At 33.6% G+C, this 26,947-nt stretch overlaps 2 protein-coding genes and 1 long non-coding RNA gene across 14 annotated transcripts in view; 2 read left to right on the top strand and 1 right to left on the bottom strand.

The window, feature by feature from the left end:
* LOC126873691 (protein unc-13 homolog 4B) overlaps positions 1-26,689 on the bottom strand; it is a 37,294-nt gene extending 10,605 nt beyond the window's left edge. For 2 of the 12 annotated variants that reach the window (XM_050634803.1, XM_050634804.1), the window contains exons 1-2: positions 25,959-26,689; positions 9,786-10,038 (exon numbers count right to left, since the gene is read on the bottom strand). In XM_050634803.1, coding sequence (XP_050490760.1) covers positions 9,786-10,038; positions 25,959-26,674 — 969 coding nt within the window. In that variant the 5' untranslated portion in view covers positions 26,675-26,689. Of the gene's footprint in view, positions 1-578; positions 5,948-6,492; positions 6,985-9,785; positions 10,039-11,277; positions 11,437-12,292; positions 12,436-18,261; positions 18,561-25,958 lie in introns of those variants that run through there. The other 10 variants (XM_050634805.1, XM_050634815.1, XM_050634807.1 and 7 more) reach the window with 10 other exon arrangements.
* LOC126873765 (uncharacterized) lies at positions 12,388-15,476 on the top strand. Its single transcript, XR_007692526.1, has 2 exons — positions 12,388-12,488; positions 15,211-15,476. It is a non-coding gene; the product is annotated as an uncharacterized LOC126873765 (long non-coding RNA).
* LOC126873716 (uncharacterized) lies at positions 16,883-22,699 on the top strand. Its single transcript, XM_050634885.1, has 8 exons — positions 16,883-17,344; positions 18,765-19,195; positions 19,278-19,503; positions 19,585-19,826; positions 19,931-20,400; positions 20,831-21,567; positions 21,725-22,080; positions 22,298-22,699. Exons 4-8 carry the CDS (start codon positions 19,790-19,792, stop codon positions 22,603-22,605), a joined length of 1,908 nt encoding a protein of 635 aa, XP_050490842.1. The 5' UTR covers positions 16,883-17,344; positions 18,765-19,195; positions 19,278-19,503; positions 19,585-19,789; the 3' UTR covers positions 22,606-22,699.
* Positions 26,690-26,947: the final 258 nt, after the last annotated feature.

The raw sequence follows: 26,947 nt of genomic DNA, 5'->3' as shown, positions 1-26,947 counted from the left end.
TTCTTTTTACATGCAGAGAAAATTATTTCTCTTTTTACGTAATGAATTTAAAATCCAGCTGTTTAATTTAACAAATATATTATGCAATAAAATTTACAGGAAGATTTGCAAGGTTGTAAACTTTGCAAAATTTAAAGCTTCTTATTGCTTCTAAAAAGCTTTTATTCTACGTTATGATATTTATTCAGATTTACAAAATTGCGAGACTCGTACAGGTTTACAGATCCTCGTTGCAAGTTGGAAGTTTTTTATACTTGATAATTATTTGTTGCAAATTAGCGTGGATTTCACATTTCGCTAATTGATATAAAAATATATTATATAAGATTAGCTTTGATCTTTATTGACACGGAATTATACTTATGTACCTATCTATTTGTATTACACCACTTTTATTATAATTATTTATGTGATATATTTTTTTAGTATATCAAGTTAGTAATTCTACTGTCAAACATTGTGAAATTTGTATGATACATTATATCATATCAACCACAAAATTTTCAGTACGTATGACATACCACCATCGTATTTAATATTTCTATCAACAAACTGAAATCATCACCGAATAGACTCACCGTCATAGCCTGAAGCAGAGTATTGGTTCTGCGCTCGATTTCCGCTTTGGGCACGCCACGGAAAGTGTTCCTTCCCCGATTCAGCGTGGCCACCCCGAGGGGTGGGTTGGTGCTCACCATTTTCTTATTTTTCAGCACTATACTATCTCATCTCGTTAAACTTCACTTCTAGATGACTTTCAAAGAACAAAACCAATATCACGTATCACGACATGCTACACTTTTATATATTCAACATCTGATGTAAACATCGATTCGTCCGAGCTTTCTGTGCACCGTCTGTTCGAAGAAAATCTTTCATTCATTGCCACGACTAACTGTCAAGGTTTCCTCTTAAACGATGTCGAAACACGATTTCGAAAGAACGAACAAACTGTCAGCCAAGAACAATATAGTTTATGCACTGACACTCGATCGAGACCTCACTTCCTCTTATTGACACTTTCATCTTTGAATTAGAATAACCACTCGCTGTACAAATGGTAGAGATTTATAATCACGTACAGATTGGGATAAGGTACAGATGAATATTATAAAGAGACTACGGATATTTATGCATTTACAGGGAATTTGAAAGTGTAGACAAAACATACAAAAATATATAAAATATTCGATATATTATGAAAGTCTTGTGACGTTACATTACGTTGTAATTTATAACGAAAATTTTTTAATATGTAAGTTCTGAAAATCTTGCAATCTTGTAAAATTCTAATGTCCAGTCGTAATGTGGGACGCAAGCTTCTTCAATTTTTAATAATAAATCTGTTATGATATTTAGTAGGCTCCAATTTAGATTCAATTTCTTCAATGAAATGAAAATATAAAATTGTGTAAAAATCTGCAGTCTAATAATTATATGTAAATGCTCGAAGAATAACGAAATATTTACTATTCCATTTTGGATTGAGATGACTTTGGTAGAATAGGAGGGTCGATACGGATGCTCGAGGATCGGCAAAGTTTCGAAAGTGCTGCACACACGACGAGTATCGAACTGCTCTAAAAAGCAAGAATCGTAGCGTATGCTAGTACATTGTTGGCCGATGATGAACTTCGACGACCGCGACCTTTGTTATCGGTGCTACGTATATTTATTCGGGCGCGCTTATGCAGTATGCATAATCGAAGAGTAGTATCTAGTCCAACTTACGAGAACGTGGACGTTGTTTGAGGAAAGGCAAAGATAATATAGAAGTACAGATAATGGAATATCAATGGCTTTTTTGTGTTTAGAAGATTTTGCAAATCCGAATTTATTAAATTTATCAATACTTGCTAAATGGCTGAGATAAATAAACAGCATAACATATATTGATAAAATTAGTTACTTGAAAAACGAAATCGTGGAACATTAACGAACATTGACGAAGACTTCGAAACATAAAATTTGTATTATCTTCTTGCCTTTGAAAGATTTTGTAAACATAGGACGAGTAAATAGTAACAGAAATAAGTATTATAAACAATGGAATAAGAAAAAATATGTACTCATTGAATTGAGATAGCTTCCTGCCTATTCTTTCGAAGTCGGTATAACAAAATTCGATTATTCGCTGGAAATTAACTAAACAGATAGATAGATAGTTTTATTTCAATCTAGTGGTCTTAAAATAGATCTTGATTTACAAATTTTTGGAGATTAACTGCATACCTGCTGTTTGGTTTCGAAATCAAAGATTAATTTGGATATTAGTTTTAGTTACCAATGGTATATGATGAAATTTATGGAGAAACTCTGTGATGTTTCTCACGGCATTGACCTAATTCCAGTATGTAGAGCGGCTACATTTGTCCATTTAATTAATTACTCAGCGAAATGGAGAGTTACAAATGCACCTTCCTGTTTAGAAAGTGGTTCGGAAGTGGTATGACCAGACAAAAGAATAATTAAAACTTGTGCTGAATAACGATGGTCATCTTGAATTTAAATCTCAGTCTATACATAATTTATTGTTATTTCCATTGTTATTTGTAACTTCTAAATGTATAATTCATGAACTTTCTATCAATGTTCTATGAAATCTCGATGAATTCTTTATGAAACTGTTCATCATCAATCATAATTCATTCATTCATCAATCATAAAATCTAATCTCATTTCAATAGATGTTTCATATTTTTGAAATATTTTTATATTTAACGTAGTTAATTTATATGTATTCTTCAATAAGCCGTCTGTATAATCAAATGGAGTTACTTATAGACTTCATATATTTTTAGTTTTATTTCAAGTAACTTATTCCAATAAACGGTTCCATATCTTTAGAACTGATTCATACGCAAAAAGTGAATATCAGAATTTTTCAGCCTCTGAAGTATTTTTATTTTTTTATTTTATGAGATTTCTACTTAATCTTCCAGATACCATTTTTATAATAATCTAATCGCATTTATTTCTTATAAGGGGCTATTATAAAACTATTTATTAAATTTCAGTTGAAGGGAGTTATTCCAAGAAATCGTTCCATATGTTTAGTTCAACTAATTCATATTTAATAATTCGATATTACAAACTTTCAGATTAATTTATATTTAATCTTCGATGGATCATTGCCAGGCAATCGAATTTATTATTTATAGAAAGCTATTGATGTTATTTCGAGCATTATTAGGAATTACCTCAAAATTAACCATTTATAATGCGATAAACAAAAAATTGTTTCTACCACGGAGAGTTAACAATTTTTTATCAGGAGTTTTTCGCTAAGTTTATATTTAATCTTCACCTCGTCGTTCTCAGTCCGCAATCCGGTAACGCAGAATCTACTCTGATACCACTTATATTCCACATTTTTCTGGATTTTCCATTGCGTAAGCATCACTTGTAAATCATTCGTTCTGCTCGCCTTGTAGCAGACAAATTTCTAAGGTTACTCTTTTTTTAGCGCGTTCCTCTCGATCGACCTCTTGAAAAGAACGTCGTCAACGCGACGACTTCTGACCAAAATAGTTGTTTCTCCTTTGCTACTTACAGAGAATCGTTCATCGTGATAGTTGCAAAATCTTTTTCAATCATCAAATTGAATTATCTAACTTCTTCTTCAATGCAGCAAAAAGACTTGGTGAATCGACCAAGATACTTCGTCGTTGGCTTAAACAGAGAAGAGTCTCTTTGAAACTGATTATATCTAATGAAAGGGAGGAATATAAAAGAGAGATAGAAAATCCGTTTGGACCAGCGACTCACTGAGAATCAGAAAAACTGGGCCATAGCCTTTAACATCGTCGCATACTAGTGGTTGCCAAGACCGATTGACTCTGACAATGAGATTCCATTTATTTGTACGCGTTTTGTGGTTCGCCTAACATTGGCCCTTTTGGCTTGATCAAGCCTTAGAGCGGGAATAATATTTGTCTTACTGACTTAGATTTTATTGATTGATGATATTATATGCTATTTGCGGATTAAATGTCTGTATATAATATGCAGTTAAATATATTTGAATATATTTAATAACATAGGTAATATTTCCGTTTTTATCTCTACAGGAAATCAACTATACGAATACTTTTGACTCTTTTGTATCTCAAAATCCAATTAAATATACAGGGTGGCTGGTAACTGGTGGTGCAAGCGGAAAGGGGGTGATTCTACGCGAAAAAAGAAGTCGAAAATATAGAATAAAATTTTTTTTTTAATTTTTCTTTTTTTTTAAATTTTTTTAAAAATCTACAGTGAGATCGAAACGAAAAATTTTTATTCTATATTTTCGATTTCTTTTTTCGCGTAGAACCACCCCCTTTCCGCTTGTACCACCAGTTACCAACCACCCTGTATACAGGTAAAGGACGATATTTAGAGGGTGAAGAAGCGCTCTATTTTGTTTCTACGTTTCTAATCGTGTTCGTAAAGATACAAATTTACATAAAAATCCGCGGTTTAATTATAACGTTATGCAGTTACAAGAAAATTTCAACATATCTAGATAATATAAATTCGATTAATACGATTAAAATTTTTTTGGGACCGTACAACGAATCCGAAAGGTCATCGACAGAAGCCAATCATTAAATAAAAAGGAAGAGCAATTTCCTTTCCCATTCAAATTACAATTCAATCTGAAACGGAACAAAGATGCACGACATTTGCTCGCGGTCTCACATTTCTTTCGCCCATTTCTCTACGCCGTGCACGGCGGCAATTTAAATACCGAAGATCTGGCGTACTCATTGGTCGCTCGGTTAACTGGCTGACCAATGGAAAACGCGAAAACAAGACAATGAATCTGCACAAAGGGAAACTATGCCGTATCCTGTTTGAAGCGACCCACGGGACAAGTGCAACCACAATGCGTATTCGTGTGTTCGCACAATTGCGCCCAATGAAAATTGATATACCACGGCAATTAGCTCATTGACCGGAGGAGGCACGCGTAGATAGCCTACGACGCCGACGTCGACGTTCCCGTCCTTCGTGACCAGTCCCGATTTTCACGATGCATTATGCAAGTTCGCCTAAATTCGACCGCCCACGTACCAGCCGGATTTATTTTGCTACGGGAACAGGAATTAATTTCGGAGACGGATGCCTCTAGGACATTTCGCTGAGCCATGAATGATTTTTATTGCTATCTGATATTGGCGAAATGTTACGAATTATCGTTAGTTACAAAGATTTTTCAGGGAAATGTTAACAATTTTGAGCGCAGAAATGAATAAGAATTCGCGTAAAGCGTTTTGGTAAATCGAATGGCGCTCGTTTCGCCAAATCACGAATGATTTTTGTTGCTAACGTTGGTGGAATGTTATCGTTAATTCCAAAGATTTTTTAGAGAAATTTTAACAATTTTTAAAGCAGAAACAAATGAGAATTCATGTAAAACGTTCTGGTAAATCGAATCGCGCACGTTTCGCCGAACTATGAATAATTATTGTTGCCCAATGCCGATGGAAAATTTAAGACAATCTCTAATTGCAAAAGTTTTCCAGAGAAGCTTGGGAAATTTTAAAAACGGTAGAAAATAAGAATTCGTGTAAAGTTTTGGCAAACTGAATCGACTTCGCGTTGCATAGAATCGGGTTTATTTTTTGATGCTATTGCATGTTTCGAAAATATACACTGTCTGTGGAAAGCTTGACCTCAGCATGAATTTTAAAGAAGGGTATGCGAAACATTCAGCAACAACCTTTTAAAACAGTTGTCGATTGACAACGAATTCCAAATTTCGTATTAAAGGTTCTTGATCGTCGACATCAAAGTTATTACGCGTTTGAGCAAACGGCCAAAAAGTTCACTGAGAAATTGGAAATTTTTTGACAGCGAAAAAAATGTACTTCGAGCTACATGGAATTGAATTTAGTCTGAGATTCCACTGATCTTCTAATTATAACATGAAAATTCCAAGATACATACATACATATATATATATATATATATATATATATATATATATATATATATATATATATAAATATCTAGAATCTACCGAAAGATCTTCTAACTATAATTATTTTTCATTCAATTTTTGCAAACCATACAATTTAAACGAAACGTACTTATAATTTTCTCTATTTTAATTAATTTGAAATCGTGTTATTTGGGCTGCAATAAATTTTTAGACATTTTAAACGCTTTATGTCAACAACGTATGAAATACGATGTTCTTCAAGGTCTATGTCTTGGAGAAATTTTTTACGAACATTTCTATACAGAATGAAGCTATGTTACTGATAGTTTGTCAATTTTTGAAGACATAGCAGAATGCGATTGATCAACCCAGTTTTCTCGCTAGGTTTGATTTATTTTTATGACTGCTGCCTGACTTTCGATGAGCGGGCTTTTGCGCCTTAATTGCCAACAAATAAGACTCTGTCGAATAGCCAATTGCCACACAATACCAACTTATCCTCTTGAGCTGAAACCACGATCACCACATCTCGACCCTCAACAATTCCCATCAACGTTACATACCTTCGATCCCATTGCTTCCTGTTACCTGACAAATTTCTATCACCGCGCGTTTCACACCGATCGAACGATAATTTCAATAATTCTTATTTAAATGTTTATTTATTTATATTTATTTAAAATTTCAATCAAGGTATGAAATTAATTTAGAAGCGAGAAGAGGGGCAGAATTTTGGATATTTCATTTCGGAGTACTTTTCCACACACTGAGACGATACAAAGTCCACACCACAGTTTCTTTCATTGTTTTTTACACACGTTTTACTCTATTGGCAGATTACGATACGTCCTTATAATGTTTGATCATTTTGTGTTACACTTTTCAAATAGAGGCATCCAGCACTTCCGTGGTGGTAGCTCCAGACGGAAGTACACGGACAGGACAATCGTGGTAGCTCGTCAGCTAGAAAGGAGCCTGACGAAGGCGAGTAGCACACTGCCAGGAATAGATGGACGGACAGATCGGAGTCGTCGTCGACAACGTCGACGATTCAACTAGCGTCACACGCTGGCTACGCTACAAAACCAGAGTCGCGTTTCAAATTGAGCTTAACTGTTAATTGAGCTTAGAGGATAACACCCTACCGGTTGTACTACCGTTCCATTCTATCGGTGAAATAATATTACGCAATCATTCACGTTACCTGTTCTTTCCCTTTGATCTTCTATTTCGGATGATTTTGTCGGGAATCGAACGATTAAAATGATTATACATTTAGATAACATTTTCTTAGATAACATTTCTTAAATAACATTGGTAGAATCAGAAAATTATTTTACTACGGTACGGGATAAAATTAGAGAAGGATAATTGTAGTAGACTGTATATAATGTTCAGCGGACTATATATAAATATTTTACGGAAAATTTTAGGAGAAAGTAAGAAATATTACGAAAAGTTAGGAAAAAGTTCAAAAATTGGTGGAAGTTGGAAGAATACGAGAAAAATTATGGAATATTGGGGAAAACTATTAAGGAAAACTTGTCGAAGAAACTGAAGAAATTTTCATGAATGGATTATGCGAATTATTTATTGCAGAAATTATCAATGCTTCTGGAGGAATTCTGATATTTTTTTCAAATTCGGCCAATCCAAATCCGTGTTAATAATTCGATGAATTGATCCTTTGAAATTGGATCGAGTTCAAGAAGAAAATTAGGGAATACGTGAAACAGTATATTATAAAGCCCTAATTAAGAAAATATGTATAGCAATGTCACTGAAAGATTCATGTAGCGGAATCCGTGAAATAAATCTCATAGTCTGTCCTTTCATAAATTGGATAGACACGATCCTTCAGCAATTACGGACTAAATTGCGAATTAAGAGATACGTAAAAATTATTATGGCATAAAAATACTATTGAATACAGATACAAGCATAGTTCTATTTTTACACACCATAGTAAAACTAACAAAAGGGTGGAGATGAAACATAATAAGTCGCTAGAGTCCAAAATAAAAAACAGGATAAAATGAAGTTAATTCTAATAATTGTTCAACTAAAAGTAAAAATGATATAATAAAATGTATCCTATGGAGTACTACAAGTTGAAACAACTCTACTACCTTCATAAGAACGTTATAGTACTCACATATTTCTCGTCGAGCCGAAGGGAAACTGGCCAGTCGTATATCCCCAGTCGCATTATTCTCAACACGGAAATTGAGATATAATCGAGGGTGCGCTAATATTTCAGGTAACCTGAAAGTTACCACATTTTCAGGCGACCAAAATGTTGCTCGTGCCAGGACACGTAACTTGTTCGGACATTCGATTCGAACTGGGGCCTTTGTGGGATCAATATCGTCTTGTTACCACCCTACGATGCAATATGCCGGCGGCATGATTCAGTCATCAATATCCAATATCGAGATAAATAAAGAATACAATGATATTCGAACGTAGTTATAGAATATTTGATTATAATACTTTAAACATTGTAACTATAGGACGAAGATTGAAAAAAAAATTGAAAAAACAGAAATTCGGTTCTTTGAAAAATTTGATTTTTTAGAGGGAAATTTGCAAAAATTCTATCACACAAAGGCAACAAAACTAATTTAAGCAAAATGTTACCTATCGAGAATAATCTGATTGAAATCCATGTTAAGAATTAAGTTTTTTAAATTAAGTAATCTATTTCTATTTCTCAGATCTATTATTTATTAGTTTAAAGCTCTATTTGTCAAGTAATCTTGGATTGGAATTCACTTCAGGGTTCAATTTTTTATTAAACATAATATTTTAAGTTAAACGAAAAAAAATTTTAGCAGAACAGGTTACTTCCCGAACCATGTAATTAAAATTTGTTTTAGGGATTAATTGCTTATCAGTAAATTAAATCGAAAATTAAATCCAAGATTAATACCATCAGGTTACGATGCTCTTCACTATGTATACATTATATTTGATCATTATTTCAAGATACTTTCCCACGACTTTTCTCCATCTGTTTCCCATAACTTCCCACAGAGCATTCTATAAACCAAGCAAATAACGATAAACAGACCACTCGTATTCGTATTGGCGTAGATAAGTCTATCAGAGTATTTTAAGCGGTTCGATGAGGCGTCGAGCGTTCCATTCGCGGAAGTCATTGATATTTCGAGTTATCCGGTGGCTCTCGAAATTTCAGCAAGCCAAGAAAAGAAACACTCGAACTTCGAGATGTGGCGGACATTTAACATCCGCCATTTAAATCAACAGACGGACAAACGAAAAAATGAAAGATTTTATGGCCGATTCGCAATTAGGAAGAGTACACTGTGGTTACGTATGTTTTCAAAGTCGGAGATTTCGAAGCAAATGAAATTCTGAAAATTAGAAGACTCGATAAAATTTCTTGGAGGAATTAGAAGAAACATTAAGCGATTTTATGTGTTGATTAAATAATCGAATCTTGAGTGAAGAGAGGAACAACGTTTCTTTGGGTTGCACACGATTCTTCAGGAAATTTCGATAGAAACGCGCGTCAATTGTCTTAAAATGTATATTTTGTAGCATCTTTGAAATACAATGATCTTAAATCTTATCATTCAAAATAAAATAATAATAGAGAACTGTCGATAATTTTAAATACGGCGAAATGCAATAGAAATTTTTCAAAAAGTTCGGCAGGAATAATTAGAATCTTTTAACAAAATTGTCATATATAGTGACAATTTAAATTTGTCTAAAAATTCGATAGAAATGTATCTCGTATCAATGATCATAGTAAAAAAACAAATTGATAATAAATAATATCCGGTAACTTAAAATACACTGAAAAAAATAAAAGTGGTATATAACTCACGTTCCATCCCATAGATTCGGCTAAGAAATTCGTGGCATGCTCATTTTCGTCCCTGTCGCTGTCAGTCTCCAAAAGTGCATCGACAGGCTCCTCGATACTACCTTCTTCACTGAAATTGTCCTCTTCCTCTCCCGTTTCCTGAACCTCATTTTTCTTCTTTGGAAGCGGTCCTTCCTCCTGTTCCTGCGCCCGAACCTTCTCAGCCAATAATGTTCCAAGATTTTCGAAAAAACCGCCGTCGGTCTCTTGTATTCTGTACATACGTATTAGGAAACAAGGAAATTAATTGTAGAAGATAATACTAAAAATTGTATCTAAACATTTATATCAATCCTTTTTACTCTGAGAATTTTTTGTTGCATCGATCAACGATTTCAACATAATTTTATAGTAGCGTCGATTAAAGTCAGAAAAAATTTCGTATAAAAGAAATTATGAATTTTTGTAAATTTTTTGTATTAAATAATAGCTTTCTTTTATTTTTTCAATTTTCACGGGTGAGAAAGAAATCGGATGAAAGTTTTACTGTATCAATTTAGTGGCGCTAGTGAAGTATAAAGGATCAATGTTCCATTGAAGCAAATGCTATGTTTGCGATGATCGTTTAAAATATTGCGTGATAATTTAAAGGAAAACGTTGCGGTTAATAGGTGGAATATTAAGAATAAGTTGCAAGAAGCTAGTGGTGAATGATGAAAGCAAATGTCTTATTTAATGCCACGTTAATTGTGATGCGAAGCAACTCCTGTTTTCTTCGTCTCCGACCGATTTCGCTAAGTGTGCTGAAAAACGAGCTATTTGAAACCACCGACTGCATAATAGCTCATTTTCACGGCCAATGTGAACGTTTACATTCTTTATTCTTCTTCGTAAAAAATTATTTTATTATTTTTTGGCAATTTATGAAGAATTCGTGTTTTCGTAAATATTATAACTTATATCTAACAGAAAAATTGCACCGTTTATAGAATAACCTAATACCTCGTGAAAATCATATTATAGGACTTATTGATATTTAATGTGTTTCGTACCCACGTAAATAAGCATTATCAGAAAATCAATAATCGTATAACTCAAGAAAGATAAATATGCATACTATCAGTCATAGTCATGCGATTATGACTTATAGATAAGTCACAAGTTTCATAGAAAAACAATGAAACCTTGCAGCGTTCAAACATATTTTGGAAAGCAACTACGCTGAATTCTACTATATAAATCAGGTAGAGTCCATTTAGTAGACTATACTTCAGAGCTGGACATAAAAAGTGACTACGACTTCAAATAAATAATTATATCCTAACTTCTTAAATTTTATGGAATATTAATGATTCGATATTTGGCCAATGGTGTGTACGTATATGTTTCAAAATTTTTCTAAGAAAAAGCATGTAAGTAAATTTTTGTAAAATTTCGCAATTGAAAAGAGAAAGTATACAGCTCTGTCGCATAGTACACTCCCGTTACTTAAGCAACGAACAACACAATTCACCTTTTATGAATGAAGTTGAACGCAGCGAATTTCCAATAGAATCTGCCTACGGTGACCGGTTTCGTTTCCGGCTTTTGCGACATTCGAGCCGCGGCGATCGCGTAGTAAGGATGCGTCTCGTCCAGCTTTTGGAAGTGCGCCATTTTTCGACTCTCTCTCCTTCGGAAGAAAAACACAAATTCTCCATTTCACACGTGCTTCACGAAATAACACTGACGATTCACGAAACGCTCTAATTGTTTTTGGCTGACTGGTTGACAATTTTTATATGTCTGATAGTTATGAGCAATTCCCATTTGAAATAATTGAAAAATCGATCCAACATAGGCATACTAATTATTTTACGAGAGTCTGTATTTGATTTAGTTAGAAACCAATCAATATGTGAAATAAATTGTTTCTTAGGAAATAATTTTACTTTTATGAAATAATTTATCCAAGTGTTTATGCTTCTGTGTATCATTTCTCAATGGTTTCTGTGCCGTTAAGGAATTATCGAAGAGTCATAATTGGAAGACAGATAAATTCGTATCATGGTTGTGCATACGGAAAGTAGATTTGATCAGACTGTGCGTCCAATGATATTTGATAATGTACTTACATTCTTATTTCCTTTTTTGCAAATGAATATTTATATTTCCTGCTCCACAAATTTTTGTATTCTATAATGTTATATCTCACTTTGTTAAACAGTTAATTTCACAATTTAAATTTATATTTGAAATTATTTAATTTTTAATCATAAAATTATATTCGAAATTATTTAATTATTAACCATAAAATTGAAATTCAGAATTATTTTATTTTAAATTATAGAATTTTATTAAAAATTATATAATTATGATAATCGTCAAACGTAATTTCCAGAAAAATATCCTGAAATCCTTCACCGAAGAATAAACATAAATGTTTTAATAATTCTGTGATTTTATAGTAATATTTGTTAAACCTCACTGCACGTAATATTTGACTGATCTGCGCGGTTAATTTATCATAATGTATGATAAATGCTCACTTCACTGTTAGACCTGCTATTAGTAGAACGGTATACTTGCAGGAGAATGAGACGTCGATGTAAAATGTGTCAGTCGGAGCATGTCTGACAACAAACTGCCGGAGGACTTCAGGCGAACCAGAGAAGAAGGAAGTAGATATCGTGCAATATCAACATCAATGGTACATCAAACTTTCCCATAATTCAAGCGCGTCAGGTATCATTATTGCATCTCTTGTTACGTATATTTTATAGCTCAAGAACCGTATCGTAGCATCGTAGAACTGGAGAATTGTAGAGTTTGATAAATATAATTGGCAGGGAATAAAAAATAATGTTTAATTTATCATATCTTTTAACGATTTTAGGAACTTTTATATTATTGAAACATTAATAATATTATTCTACTAAAATTATAGTGTAACTGATCTACAGTTTGTAGTTAAGTTGTAGAATTTCGTAAATATAATTAATTACTAGCGAATAGAGAATAAAGTTTGGTTTAGTATATCTGCTAACAATTTTTTGGTATTTTGCTATTGCGAGAAAATTACTAAAATTATTATACTAAAATTGCTGTCCAATGAAATTGAATGAAATAAGAAAATTAGATGCCTTTATATTATACTTTTGAAATGTGCTGTTTATGAAAGTAATTGATAATAATGTGACTATCCAACTATTTCTCGTTCATCGAGAAAACGAAGCAATGCGAGTTTCAATCATTTTAATTACTGTCACCGCTTTGTTCATTATTTCGATACGATACAACGATTCCTAACAATGAAACTACTTTCACGATATATTGTAACAACATACATAGTAATTTCTCGATTGTTTAGCTGGAATACGATCAGCTCTTCTCGAGAATAATTAATAAAATCAGAACTTCCCCGCTTATTACCTTCCCTGTACCAATTCACAGACTCTACTTGTGCAATAAATACTCTACTGGAAATATCGGTATATGCATGATTCACGTTTACTTCTGGATCAATAAAAAAGATAATAAATGCATGTGTATCGTAGAAGCTGTAGATTCTCCGGAACTTTGTTTGCAATTTCAAGGTGCTCTTTTGTTCCAATTCCCAGTCATTGCATTTAATTGCAAACTATTCTGGATTTTCTATAAATTTCTGTTTTGTCACTGAATAAGCCTTGTTAGAAGATAACGAAATTAAGAGCAGTTATTCATCTTAAAATATGATAATATGTAAGAAAATTTAGCAATTTAAAGATCATTAAAATTAAGGAAACTCTTTTAACTTGGAAGATATGAAAATTAAGGAAATTTTCACACTCCTTTACATGTCAATAATATTTTTAATGTAATGTAATATCAAAATACTAATGGCATAAAATGATAAAATATTTGTGTTGTAAAATGGGCGAAATCACACACGCACACATTTCCCCTTTTTTCAAGCTTTCGCGTAGCAGGGAAAGGAAAACCACACGCTCTTACGGTATTTCTAACATCTTTATTTTACGGTACATCTTGCTTCCAACTAGCCTCTTTTATTTTTAACTTGACCGAAGAGACATGATTCACCGAACTACATTCTTCGTCTTGGTACACTATCGCGGATTGGCTCTCCAAACACGTTTCTACTTTTTGCTTTTGTTTTTACGCTTTGTAATCGCTTGATTGGCGCGAGTATATCGGGTACCGATTACCATTTATAACTTGCAAATTTTTTGTTCTTTAAATGACCACATAGAAAACGATGATAGCACAACTTGTTCGACCTACGATAATTATCGTGTGCTAAAATATGCACTGAGTTGTTAAATGTCCTGAGTTACATAACAGTTTTGAAATATCGAAGAATTAAAAAATCTGCTTGAAAGATATTTTTTAAGTGGAACAAAAATACTTTCTTGCTCTTTATACTATGCTCTTTAATTATTTTTCACGGTGATGTATATTTTTAGAAACTTTGAGAATTCTTTTTTAAATTATTAATAGACTTTATGTGGATTGACTCGTGGATTAACTTGACTACACGAAGGGAATATATTTTTTAAAACAGGTTACGAAAAAAATAACTAAATCTGTATATCATTATAATATACATACATCAAAATGTTAAAGATATGCTTCAACGAGATTACTATCATGGTAAATTGCAGTCTTTTGCTTTCAGCATACAGGATATGGAAAATATCAGCGTGAAGTATAAATTATAGTTCAATTAGCTACGCTTTATAGTAACATTCTGGAAAACTATATGCAACTAAAATCCTGTGTCATAAAGTAATACTAATGCAATCTAATAATCATTTTTTAAATAATTCATTCCAAAATTATTGTAAAAATGATTAAATAATGAACTGTACGAAATGTAGACAATTTCAAAATAAAGAAAAGTATTCGATAATTACGCAAAATATTCGGCTGTAATTATTTAAGCTGTTGCTCATAATTATTTCTGATTCAATTCGAACTTACCATTTTGGACGGTTTCAGAATTTAACGTACGTTGCTTAAATAGTTTAGATTTAAGGCACGTACAATTGCAACGTAAAATAGGAGCAATATTAACCATTCTCATAAAGGAACGTGTATTCTAACATTCGCAAGATATCTTATTTTTATAATAATTCTCTCTTTCTTCGTCTCTCGAATAATTATGGGTGATTTTGCATCTGATATATGTGTATTTGCATTAATATACATATACAGCGTACATACAGCGTGTTTCATTTGAATCAGTTTCAATGGTTTAAGAAGTACATAATATTATCGAACTTAATTAGTTCTTTGTTCCCTATATTTAACAAAATACAAACTGAGAATGTATTAATAATTGCATACAACGTTTTAATGTTGGATATTTGTTCTCAAAAGTTCCAGAAAATAAACGTTTAATCTATTCAGAGAATATACTTAGACGAGACACCGTGTATATATTGTAATTTTACGTAATCTTTTACAGATATACGACTGTAACGCAACGTTGTTGTCTTGCGAGCAAGAAGCACAAGGTCCTCAGTGATGTAAGTCACGAACGGCCTTCAGTGGTCCCTATCGTTACAAAATTCGAGCGGACTCGATCCGCTTCGCGTTAACTTCTATGTCCGATTATTTATGTGATTTCGCGTGACCATGTACACGTTGTAATTTTCGAGGACAAATGCAAACGAAAAATGGTCATTGTATTATTTTCAAAAAAGTATCAAAATTATATTCGTACGCCTTCAAGCTTATCAATATTTTCCTTTATCCTGTAACCTGTTTTTAAACGTTAATTTCCCGTGGGACGTACACCTACGCGCTGATGATTTAACGTTCTGCACAGTTGCGTATCCGCCACGGAAACAAGGAATTCCCGGGGTAGTCAGGATGACGTCTTCACCGACATTGGTATATCGTTGACCTATGGGAAAAAGCATCGCGATTTCTGCTGACTAGATACGTAGTAACACCGACAATTGCAGTTAATTAACTCACTTCGCTATTGTTGATTATGAACATTTCATAATTGGAAAATCGTATAGTGTTACGTCTTTTTTATTAATTAAACGCATGATCGTGAGAAATGGTTTTTTGAAAATAGGTAAGCTAGTAATTTATAGCATTTGTATATTCTTGGTATAAGATCGTATGTGTATTGTTTCTCACTTTATACTGACTTTTCCTACTACGTCTATTTCGTATTAATTTGTTAGAAATGTAATTTTGCTATTCGTCGTTGGCTTTTAAAAAGAATATACATGTATATTTTTATATTTTTTCAGTAATTGTAATTACAAGTGAACAACGTGTGAAATTATTTTTTTGGAGATGGACGATATATGTAGTTATAACGTGTATATACACTGTGTCTATGTTTTTGTCTATTAGTATATTTTATATTAATTTATCTTTTTAATTCTGTTAAAACGATTCTACGTCCAAAATTTGTCTGTTCTTTATTGCTACATACGTTTCCTATTAGCCTATTTTTTAGTTTTCTTGCCTTTATCATTGGTTTCCACAAGAGTCATGTATATTTAGATTTTACTAAATATTTGTAAATGATAAGAAGAATTAATGGTATTCGTTCGTAACGTTTTATATACACGTTTAATGGTTCCTGAACAGATTGTAGTAGCCACTTTAGTCGTCTCGTAGAGCTTCTGTCATCGACGGCAATGCAATAGTTGAGACATCATGAAAGAATTAATTAACACGTATGTCTGCACATTGCTTCTTTTCTGTTTAAGGAGATCGTGTGGAATACGACAGTCTCGTTATATAGTTTACACGCTATACTTCGTAGAGTATTTGTATGAGTAGGATGAAACCTCCTTTGCATTTTACTTTTGTGCAAACTGTTTTTCCTCGTGTGACATCAACGGATGACCAACTCTTCTGTCTGGCATATTTATAGATGCCGCTTGATATAAACAAAGACGCTTTCTTATACACGTAATGAAATCCAAATGACGTCCAAAAATTTCGAATCATTTTATCAATTGCATCTATATTAATAAATCTCTGGTCAATTGTAATTCTCAATTTTTTTTGTATTTCGATAGATTCTTCGTTAAAAGATACTGTAATTTTAAGTTGTCTGTTTTTTTTTTTATGTAAAACTTCCTATTTAACGCGTTCAACGTCTGCAATTAAAAACGAATTCCATATGGATTACCCCAATCTTGCAACAAATTTGTACCGTCAAATTTGCATTGCAATCGCCATTAGCGTATCGCAATTAATATTTCTCCGTTACAATTGTCGCACTTGCCATTGCAATCATACTTTGCATATCTCTATGATGCAATTAATATTTTGTCACTGCGATTATCGCGATACCTTAAATTACGTTGGCAATAAATCGCGAAACGTCGACCTTGAGTCACGGATCCCAGTGGCTCGTTACGCTCGTTCGCGCGACCTGGAGAAACAATTCCTCTACAGATGTTCCGGACAACGCGCGTTAGTCTGGTTTTAATAATAGATCGCGCGTATGTGGTACATACGAGAGTTTCAGATCGTCATTCCAACGTGCCAACGAGTAAAACGCAACGAGCGTCTGTTCTGGAACGAGACCGCTGCAACAACGACTCATCACAGACGAACACGTGGTATTCCATCGTGAAAACATCGACGAATACGTTAACTTTTAACACTGAACTTTTCTCGAAAACGATAAAACGTGGAGAAAAGTGCATGAGAAACAGAAACAAGTTAAGCGACTCTTTCCGCCGTTTATGTCACCTGATTCATTTTTATCTATTACATTTTGCATTGGCAATCATTCTGAGTCATAAGATCGACGTGCTACAGACTCCGTTTAAGCGAGAAGTATTTGCATTTGAATGCTTGTGATCGAACAAAATTCCTCTTTGAAGTTGCCTTATTTTGGAGAGTTATAATTTCTACAAAAGCGATTGGTTACTGAACGACACCTGTCCATTTTTGGAAATGATACTGAAGAAGCTTACTGTTTCGCTTTGGATTTGAAAAGTTAAATCAAATAACTCCAGTCGCATAAATTAGAATTAATAGAAATTTATTTTGCAGCATGACTAATTCTATTAAAAGAACTAATCTACGTTTGTATGCGACTACAGATCTACTAATTTTAGTTAATAACTAAAAACTAAACAAATCTCAGCTAACAATTAATGTTAACTGCATTACAGGATGGCAAGTAAACGCTAGCAAATAACAGTACATGTAAAAACTATTATGTGATTATGTAATATTAGTTACAATTCTTTAAAATATTACTTTTGCGATATAAAGTGAAATGTTTGTACGTTACTGCATTAATCCTTATAAGCGCGTAAGATTAATTATTAATACGTTTATGATTACATATATTCCACGAGCACAGTCCCATTTCTCTGTTAATAGCGCAAACGATATGTTAAAGACTAACACACGTAAATAAGAAAATGAAAGTTATGGTTTCCAGTCTATTAATTGTCTATTGCAGAGGTTCCTCTCTCTCTCTCTCTCTCTCTCTCTCTCTCTTTCTCTCTCTTTTTCTCTCTACCTTGTTTCGTGTTCCGATTTTTCTTGCTCCTCCTTTTCCTTCGTTTCCTTCTCCACAACAATCTTGTGATAGAAATCTTTCCACATCGTCTCCTCGTCCATTCTGGCAGGTATGTTCTTTACGCCCAAATGAAATTCATAACATCCTCCTACACGTTCTTTAATAGACCAAATTAACTTTCTCTCGTCGATGAAACGTCACTTCTATAGCTCGAGCAAGAGCCACGGGTCGCTCATTGCTAAAATCACGCAATGTTCAACGAGTATCGTCAGAAATTCCGGCGAACAACAAGTTAACACCGGTAGGTCAGCTCGAAGCAGTCAACACTGCCGTGAATAACACGCCTTGACATTTTCCATTCACTGTTGCTTCCTCTCCAGCCACCAGATGGCGGATGCTCACAGACCGCGCGTCAATAACTTCTCGACTATCCTTGATCTTCTACTTTCTTATCTGACGCGTTTACAATCTTCCTTATCTGTTCAATTATTCTTTAATCGAAGATAGCTCGCACGGAGATAGGAAACGCGGATTTACACGAACATCGTTCCGTGGAAACTGAGATGTGTGAATCTTGGTAACTGGTCGGTACTGGTAATCCTGATGGCGCCATGATTCTCAAATAGCACCGGTGAGTCAACGTTCAGAAACGAGAATTGTCATCAGAATGGTACCGTGCTGTTTACACGGCAGGTGTGTCAAAAGAATTTACAGATCGTTGCCAAGGATGATTTAAGTAACTGAGATGATTTTCGAATTCGTCGAGTGTCGTTGGCATCGCGGTACATCTGTTTTGTCGGAAGTCGATGATCCTTTGTCTAACAAATGCTAATTTTTCCTCCCTGTGGCTTCTATTCTTATCGCTGGCTACTTAAGTGTCTTCTGTATTTCTCTGAGTATTTTTCCACAAAGTACAATGTCATTACAAAGTACGGTTCGTACGAGGACACTTCCTAATTTTGATGGTTGGTTGAAATTATTAAGATTTAGTCGATCATAACTTTGCATTCATGCAGGATGACGTCCAAAAGATTTATAAAAATTATTTGCAAGAATTACACGAGGAATTTAATAAGTAGAAATAGAATTGAGTTTATTTCATTTTCTGTAAGTGGCCTAATAGTTATGAACGGGAGCGTATATCGTATTGTTGGCTGGTAGTGGTTGGAGGAAACCAAAAGAATCTGCAAAGAAGTCCTTGAATTTTTTACTCAATGTATCCTCGATCCTATTTTTAACGTTGTAAGTCTCGCTTTCTGTTACTTATCTCTATTTATTTCGTTTCTTTGGTAATATTTCACTAGACATTCATAAAAACTGCAGATGTAAAGCGACGTTTATGAGGGTTTACATATGGTAGTTTAATCTGTAATGCACTTGAGAATAGCAGAACGATGCAATATTTCATATCGTGTTATCAAAAATGTGTCTTCTTCGATATTTTGAGAACGAGAAAGTTAGATATACCGAAGTATATATAAAATAGCGAAGAAGGAGCAGTGTTACAGACGAGTATATTATTTTCACCATGATTTTCAAGCTAATTTCGTTTCTCGTATTCTTAGGTAAGCCTCTAAAACTGAATTCTTTTCCTTTCTCAGTTATTCATATTTTTTAACTAATTGCATAAATTGAAAGATTCTCAAGAGAGACTTATATTTTCACACAGGCCTCATTTTATGTTCTTCAACTTCTAAACATACCACTGGAAGCAATTCTCCAATTCCAAATGATACTCGATCAGATCCAAATACCTTTGTGTTAGTTAATCCAAATCAAGTGCATCGTTTGGAAAGGACGATACGAAATTTCTTTTCGAAAATAGCAGAGCCTATAGACAAACCGATTGTGTTAAGATCTACATCGTCTAATTCATATGGTCTGCTATCAACTATTCGAGAAGTATGTGAAAGTATAAGGAAAAAGCTCATGCAATTCGCTAATGATTGTGGACTAATTAATACCGTTCAACGATACGAAAAACGTTCGAGTCAGGATCCATTGTCCGATGATTGGTTCTCTGAGTTGCTGCTGCAAAGTATATACGTGATACGAGACTTAGGAAACATGATTAATGAAATTAGATCATCGACTGGTTTGTATCTTGGAGAAGGAAATACGACTTTCCGAGAAAGTAAGGTTTGTGCAAATGAGAAAATTGAACGAGGTATTTTGCTTGTTAATTGTGCTTTACGTTGTATAGTCAATGTTTTTAATGATAAAGATTTCTGTCTTTCAAGTAATTAATTGGTGAACTTATGTATCAATATATAATTGATAATAAATTAAAACAATTAATATAGTAATATGACACTAAAATTCTGTTAATAAGGTAAATTACTGCATCAAAGTATAGAATATGTAATTAATTCTATGTTATTAATTTTTATTACTAAAACTCGAAAACTATCGAAAACTTGAAAAATGTGAAACCTTTTATTCTATGTATGTATATCAGCAAACAACCTGATAATCAATTATACAAGTTTTAAAGATTCCTAGGAAATTTTTCGGTACTATCTTTACGATTAACTCTTCCAAAAATTCATAAGCTAAAATATTCACACAGTTCCAGCAACTGAATAGACACGCTAACGGCTTCAAATTCCTCGGCGTAGTGAACGATGCAGCAGAATTTAGCGACAGATTATCGCAATGTCTGCTGCAAATAACGAACAATAGGAAGCGTAGATCTTCTTTCAGTCTAAATCGAGCAATCCTCGACCTGATGAAACATACACCGGAAACCACCCTTAAAACTTTGGAAACTAGTTTAAGGAACATCTCACAAACGAATGTTCTAAAGAATCATCCAGGACGAAAGTCCTGGCACATTTTCTTTTGTCTTTCAACGGCGAGAAACAGGGGAATCGATTACGACGAGTGCATTCGCGAATTGCAACGCTTCGATGAATGTCTAAGCAGCTCGAAACAATCATCGAATATGAAAATGCATAATTTTGACGCGAAATCGTGGACAAGGGCGATTCGAAGATTGAGTCATTGCAAAACTATGGAAGATAAATATGGAGAAACGGAGGTCTCTTGTAAACCCGATCGAAGAATGCCACGAAAAATTAAAAAGAAAACGAAGTACGTGTTTGAAAGAATATTGGACAGAAAGATACCCAGAGGATCTTCTTTCCATCGTGCTGTTAGTGATCTTAGCGATACATTTTCGGAAAGCGAGTGGGGACAAAGATTTATCGATGAGTTGTGCCAATACTTTGGTATTTACGAGGATGGCAAAAAGAAACTAAGTAGATTTTCAAAATCCGCGAGTAAGAACAAAAAGGCAGCGGTGAAGTTAGTATGATTAAATTTTATACGATTGAAGTTGATTTAATTAAATTTTAGTATGTGTAACTAGAATCCTTTAGAAGGGTTAATAATCAAAAGGAATTAAAAAATTTCTATAAAAATTTAGAAATGTGAAAGTTATACATATATGCTTTTCAACCAGGCGCAGTGAAATCTCGGAAGCTCTGAAATCATACAAAAAGGGAGCGATGGTAAGAACGTTCGGAGCGATAAATAAAATGCACCGGTCTGCGGTCGATTTTGAAAAATTCTTCGCGGAGGGAATGAGAGATACCTTTAAGGAAGCTTGGCAGAGCCACGTGAAGGTTTTATCTAGTCTGATGGACTGGATGACCAAGCTACTGGAACTCCACAGCGGCGGAAGCTCCAGTGGGAAGGAACCGCACTCGTCAGACACGAGCTCGTCAGACACGAGCACATCGCAAGTCGAGTGGAATAGCGACGAAGATTTGGATTCTGAAAATATCCGGGAGCGTGTTGTAGCTCGTCCTAAATTAGGTTACCACGATTTATATTACATTACAGTTGAATTAGATATTTTATTCATTTTATTATAAGAAATTTTTCGGGTCATGGTAGGTCCGATAATTTCCCTTTTATTCGCCAAACATTAAATACATAGAAATTTTCTTTATAAACTTTGTACGAAGAAGATATAAAGTATATTATTAAGCATGAAGTACGAACGTAATATAGATAAATGTTTCATTTACAGAGATAATAAAAGATGTGGACAGCTCTATGAATAGTCTAATGAAATCAATGAATCACCTAACCAAACATCGAAACGCGACCAATAAAGATATGCTGACTTCTCTTGCTAATAATCTTCTTTTAGTCATGATATTCATGGAAACTATGGGCTTCGTTTCTTCCTTATACTGTTTTGGACCAATTGCGAGTGAGGAAACTTCTTTAGAATTTGACGACGAATGGAACCGTCAACATGGATCGTTGCATTTTTCTGAATACGATAAAATTATCGATTTAATCTCACGTGAATATCCTCTTTTTAATTATTAATTCTGAGAATAATTAATTCTGAATAAACCACAAAAGTTCTATGTAATCTTCAAAATAGTTGTAAATAAATATAATAAATAAATTTATCCAATGTAGTAAATACAAATTATTGAAGAATTTCATTTCAGTCATAATTTATTTTCAGGCAATTTGTTAAATGTACTTAATATATATTAACACAGCTTTGTGAAACAAAAGTGCGAAATAAAATCCTTCGGATCTCTATTGTGATAAATCTGTATTAATTTATTTTCCTACCCTCCATTTACTATTTTAACTAATTATTTTAATTAAATTATTACAAAGTGTTATGGATTGTTATTTAAAAGAATCGAATTTTATATTTTTTTAATCTTATCTTTGAGCTTCTCAATAAAAATTTTTAATTTCATAATTTTTATAGATTTCATAGACAAGACGAATGAAATAAACTATATAAATATTATTAGTAAATAATATTATATATAATATAATATTTGTCTAATGTAAAAGAAAAGAAATTTATGAATTATCAAGATATATTTTTTGAAATTAGTATCATTCATATCGGGCATCGTACACTTGCTAAGGACCCTATAAATCCTAAAATACAATAGATCAAGAAGTTTATATAGCTATTTCTTCTAATCTTCCAACTTATATAATTTATTTACTTGCAGGTAACAGTAATTTTCAGCAATTTACAAGAAAAATGCATGACATCTATAGTTTCCCAAGATATGAAACGTTCTTTATTCTGTATGACACTCAAATTTATCAAACGCAATCGTTCAAACTGCCAGCAGAAATGCACGCAAAATCTAATATCTTCTTCCTAACTTATGAGTATTCTTTTTATTTTATTTCACATATTCTTGTAACTCATATTTTCCTGAATCTACAATAATCAATAGCTTTTATTCACATTTTTACGTATGTTTATCGCAACAAATATAGAGAATGTTTCTTGTGCGTGTATGAACGTACATCGAAGTACAACCTCACAACCGCGAATTAAGTTGCATCTAGTCTTTCCTCTCTTTTCATATCTTTATTATCATTATCTTTTCTTAATCACTTCCTTTTTTTTAAATCTAAAGATGACACAAATCGCTGAAGAAATATGCAACGTTGTAGGAAGAATGATCTATCTGTATAAATAGTATTTCATTCAAATTTCGAAGTCTATGTCGACAGAGTAAATACCTGAAAATTCTGAATTAGGAACTAACCTATGCACTAACCTATCGTACATTACGCGGATCTCTTACGATCCCAGTGAAATTCCACTCGTGAATTTCTTCGAAGCGAATTTTAATTTTTTTTGAGAAACCTTTCGAACGTTTGACTGAAAAATTATTTGTATAGTAAAGACTTTAATGTGCGTCCCAACATTTTTGCAGACGTTTCGGAAGCTCAGAATAATAAAAACATTAGATGTGAATATAAACAATTTTGTTCACGGAAATTGTGAAAATATGCTTGTTTACAAGAGGTTGGCCATTTTATTCTCGAAATGACACTAAGGACTATATAAATCAATCGAATCGATAGTCAGTCGATCAAGGATTCACGTTCCACGTATAGCATGAAAATAGTCGTTTCCAGGAAGATGAAAAAGCCGCGTCCAATGCCAGAATACAGAGACAGGCGTGTTCAGGTTCGATGCACGCAGGAAGTCCATTACGCACGTTCTGCGCAAGATCCTGTCGCATACACAGCCACTCGACTCACGTACCGTGTACTTAGGGCTGAATGAAGTTCGAACAGGGCCCTTGGGTAATACGTAATTAGAAACTATTGTGCGCAACGACGTTTCGTATTGTCGACACGCATAAGCGAGTATGGCTATTTTTGAACATAATACTACTTGATGTATATTCTCAGATTTCGAGAAAACGACATGAGAATGAAATTCTTTTAAAATCGCTGAAATACAACACAATATAATTTAATTAGAAGTACGCCACACTCAACAATTAATCTCATCAAAGTTATTCTTAAAATTTTATCTTATCGTATCCCGAGTTCAATTATAGTCGTTCCAACAAAAGGAATTTGTCCGGATAATTGTCGTAGATAAATATTTATTCAAAACGATTCGAACAATAGTCAACGTTGATGCAATGTTGGTCCTTAATAGATTATTAACAATAAATTACGTAACTAATTTTCAAAATCGACGAAATCGTCTTAGAAACCTACTTCTTTGTTAAACCTATACAACAGATTGCCTTAAACCTCTTGTCTATTGAATGTAAAATTAAATATTCCCCACGTACAATCTATTCAACTATCGTTTTGGCTATCGTTTCGTGCGATGGTGGGCACGCAAGCGTTACACCACGCTGTCATTTACTCGAATGACTCACCGACGCTGGTTTCCCTGCATAAACAACGGCTGCCGGCTTTTCCAGCGGGTCTTTAAACTCCCTTGCCACGTGCACCGTGTCTTCTAACCGTGAGAAGTGCATTATCGTCGGTCACATCCGTCGATTTCTCCGTGGCTCTCTATCTATTCGGTGTATAAACACGATGGCCACCCAACGATCCAATCGACTCGACGACTGTAGCCTCTTCGATGCCACTGTTAATCGATTTCGTCGTCAGGTGCATCGTGTTTGATAACGAATTAGCAATTCTATGTCGTGATACTATCTAGATCAGAGAGATTTGCGACTCGAATTGAGTTTTTGAAATTTGTTAAATCTATATTTTTTAGCTCAGTTTTGTTTGTAATATTTAGACGAAACGTACTTTAGTGACATATGATGTCTATATAATGTATGATATGATACTATATGATATAATACTGTATTATAAGCGTATAATACTTTGATATCGTTTGTTTCGCTTCCGACATCGAACATCCTCAACCTTAAATTAGCAAAATCGATAACAGTTTCATCGATTGCGATGCGTATACATAAATTTTAATTGTTACTCGTTCATCGAGTTATTTAAGCCACTATGGAAGAATACATCCAGAAAAGAGAAAACAAACGGCATGTGGATTTGCATACGATTTGATACTTAATGCGATTCTGAGAACGTAATAATCAGGCAATTTGTTCATCCAAGTTGCCATGGTTCATTCATATGGTTCTACGTGGAAACATGATTTCGAATGTTATCGTACTTTCCTTATATGAATTTACTTTCATAATTCACAATACTTTGACGGGACATGCATGATATACGCATATGTACAATTAGAAAATTTTATTCTGCAGCATTTTCTCCAAAGAAAGATTTCAAATCAATTTATTTTTCAACGTACGAATTTCTTCTTACTAATCCAGTATAATGTAACAATTGACCACTTAACAAATTTTATCATTAATAAATTTTCCATATTCGTAAATTACACTCACCCTGTTACCACACAAGGAGAAATCCTATTTGTCCTCGAAACTAGTTGCTTGAACCTCCTATACCATCTATCGTTACATGCTGTACAGCAGTTCTTCCCCGAGACAATACTCGTCTTCACGCTTTCTGAATCACTATTATCATGTACATTCTTCGTGATAAGTGTCGCAGGCTTTTCTTCGATACTCACAATTATATATTCGTCTAAACTTCTCCTCGAAAGATCATTAGCCTTGCCAGATTTCTTCTCCATTAAATTCACCCCAACAAAAGAATTTTCTACACATGAGTCAGATTCGTCGTCAGTCATAATCGATAAATTCTTATTTGTCAAATATTCTTTATTATACACCTCTGTGCCTTTTGTTATCTCATATTTCAAAGCACTGTTTTTAATCTCACTCGATTTAGGAGACAAATATTTTTCATTATACGGACGAGAATCCTTTGTTTTCTCATACTTTGGAACACCGTTTTCAATCTCGCTTGATTTAGAAGGCAAATATTTTTTGTTACGAACCTTTGTATCCTTTGCTTTCCTATATCCGAAAACTTTGGTTTTAATACCAGTTGACGTAAACTTATTTTTATACGCCTTCTTCTTATCCTTTGTTTTCTCAAATTCTAACACTATGTTTCTAACCTCGGTTGACTTAAAAGATAAACGTTTAGACGACTTCTTACGACGATGTTTCAGCTTCTCAAAAATAGCTAACATCGTTATAGAAAGTGGTGTATAATTTTCTCAGTACTCATAACATATTCGTTCCAGGATTCGTTATGATTTTTTGAATGTTTCGCTCGAAGCAAGTGTAAAAGTTTATGGCACCGTTACGCGATGAGTATTAAAGACTTCATTTTCACTTTCAAATACGACAGTTTCATTTATGTTGTTATGACTGTTCGGGGTTTAGGGTACAATGTGGCTCGTGTGAATAGCGCGCGCAAAACTGTAGAACTGAGCTCGAGCCACACTCACAATAAGTACGTG

This window comes from Bombus huntii, chromosome 15 (genome assembly GCF_024542735.1).
Source record: "Bombus huntii isolate Logan2020A chromosome 15, iyBomHunt1.1, whole genome shotgun sequence".
In the NCBI taxonomy this organism is placed as follows: Eukaryota; Metazoa; Arthropoda; class Insecta; order Hymenoptera; family Apidae; genus Bombus; species Bombus huntii.
The sequence above is the reverse complement of the archived record's forward strand: the minus strand, read 5'-3'. Positions and strand labels throughout refer to the sequence as shown.

Bases quoted from the DNA above. Each gene is read 5' to 3' on its own strand.
- LOC126873716 (XM_050634885.1), top strand. From the start codon at position 19,790: ATGATTTTCAAGCTAATTTCGTTTCTCGTATTCTTAG. The intron at 21,568-21,724 runs GTTAGTATGATT...CTTTTCAACCAG, and splicing joins AACAAAAAGGCAGCGGTGAA to GCGCAGTGAAATCTCGGAAG. The intron at 22,081-22,297 runs GTTACCACGATT...TTTCATTTACAG, and splicing joins TGTAGCTCGTCCTAAATTAG to AGATAATAAAAGATGTGGAC.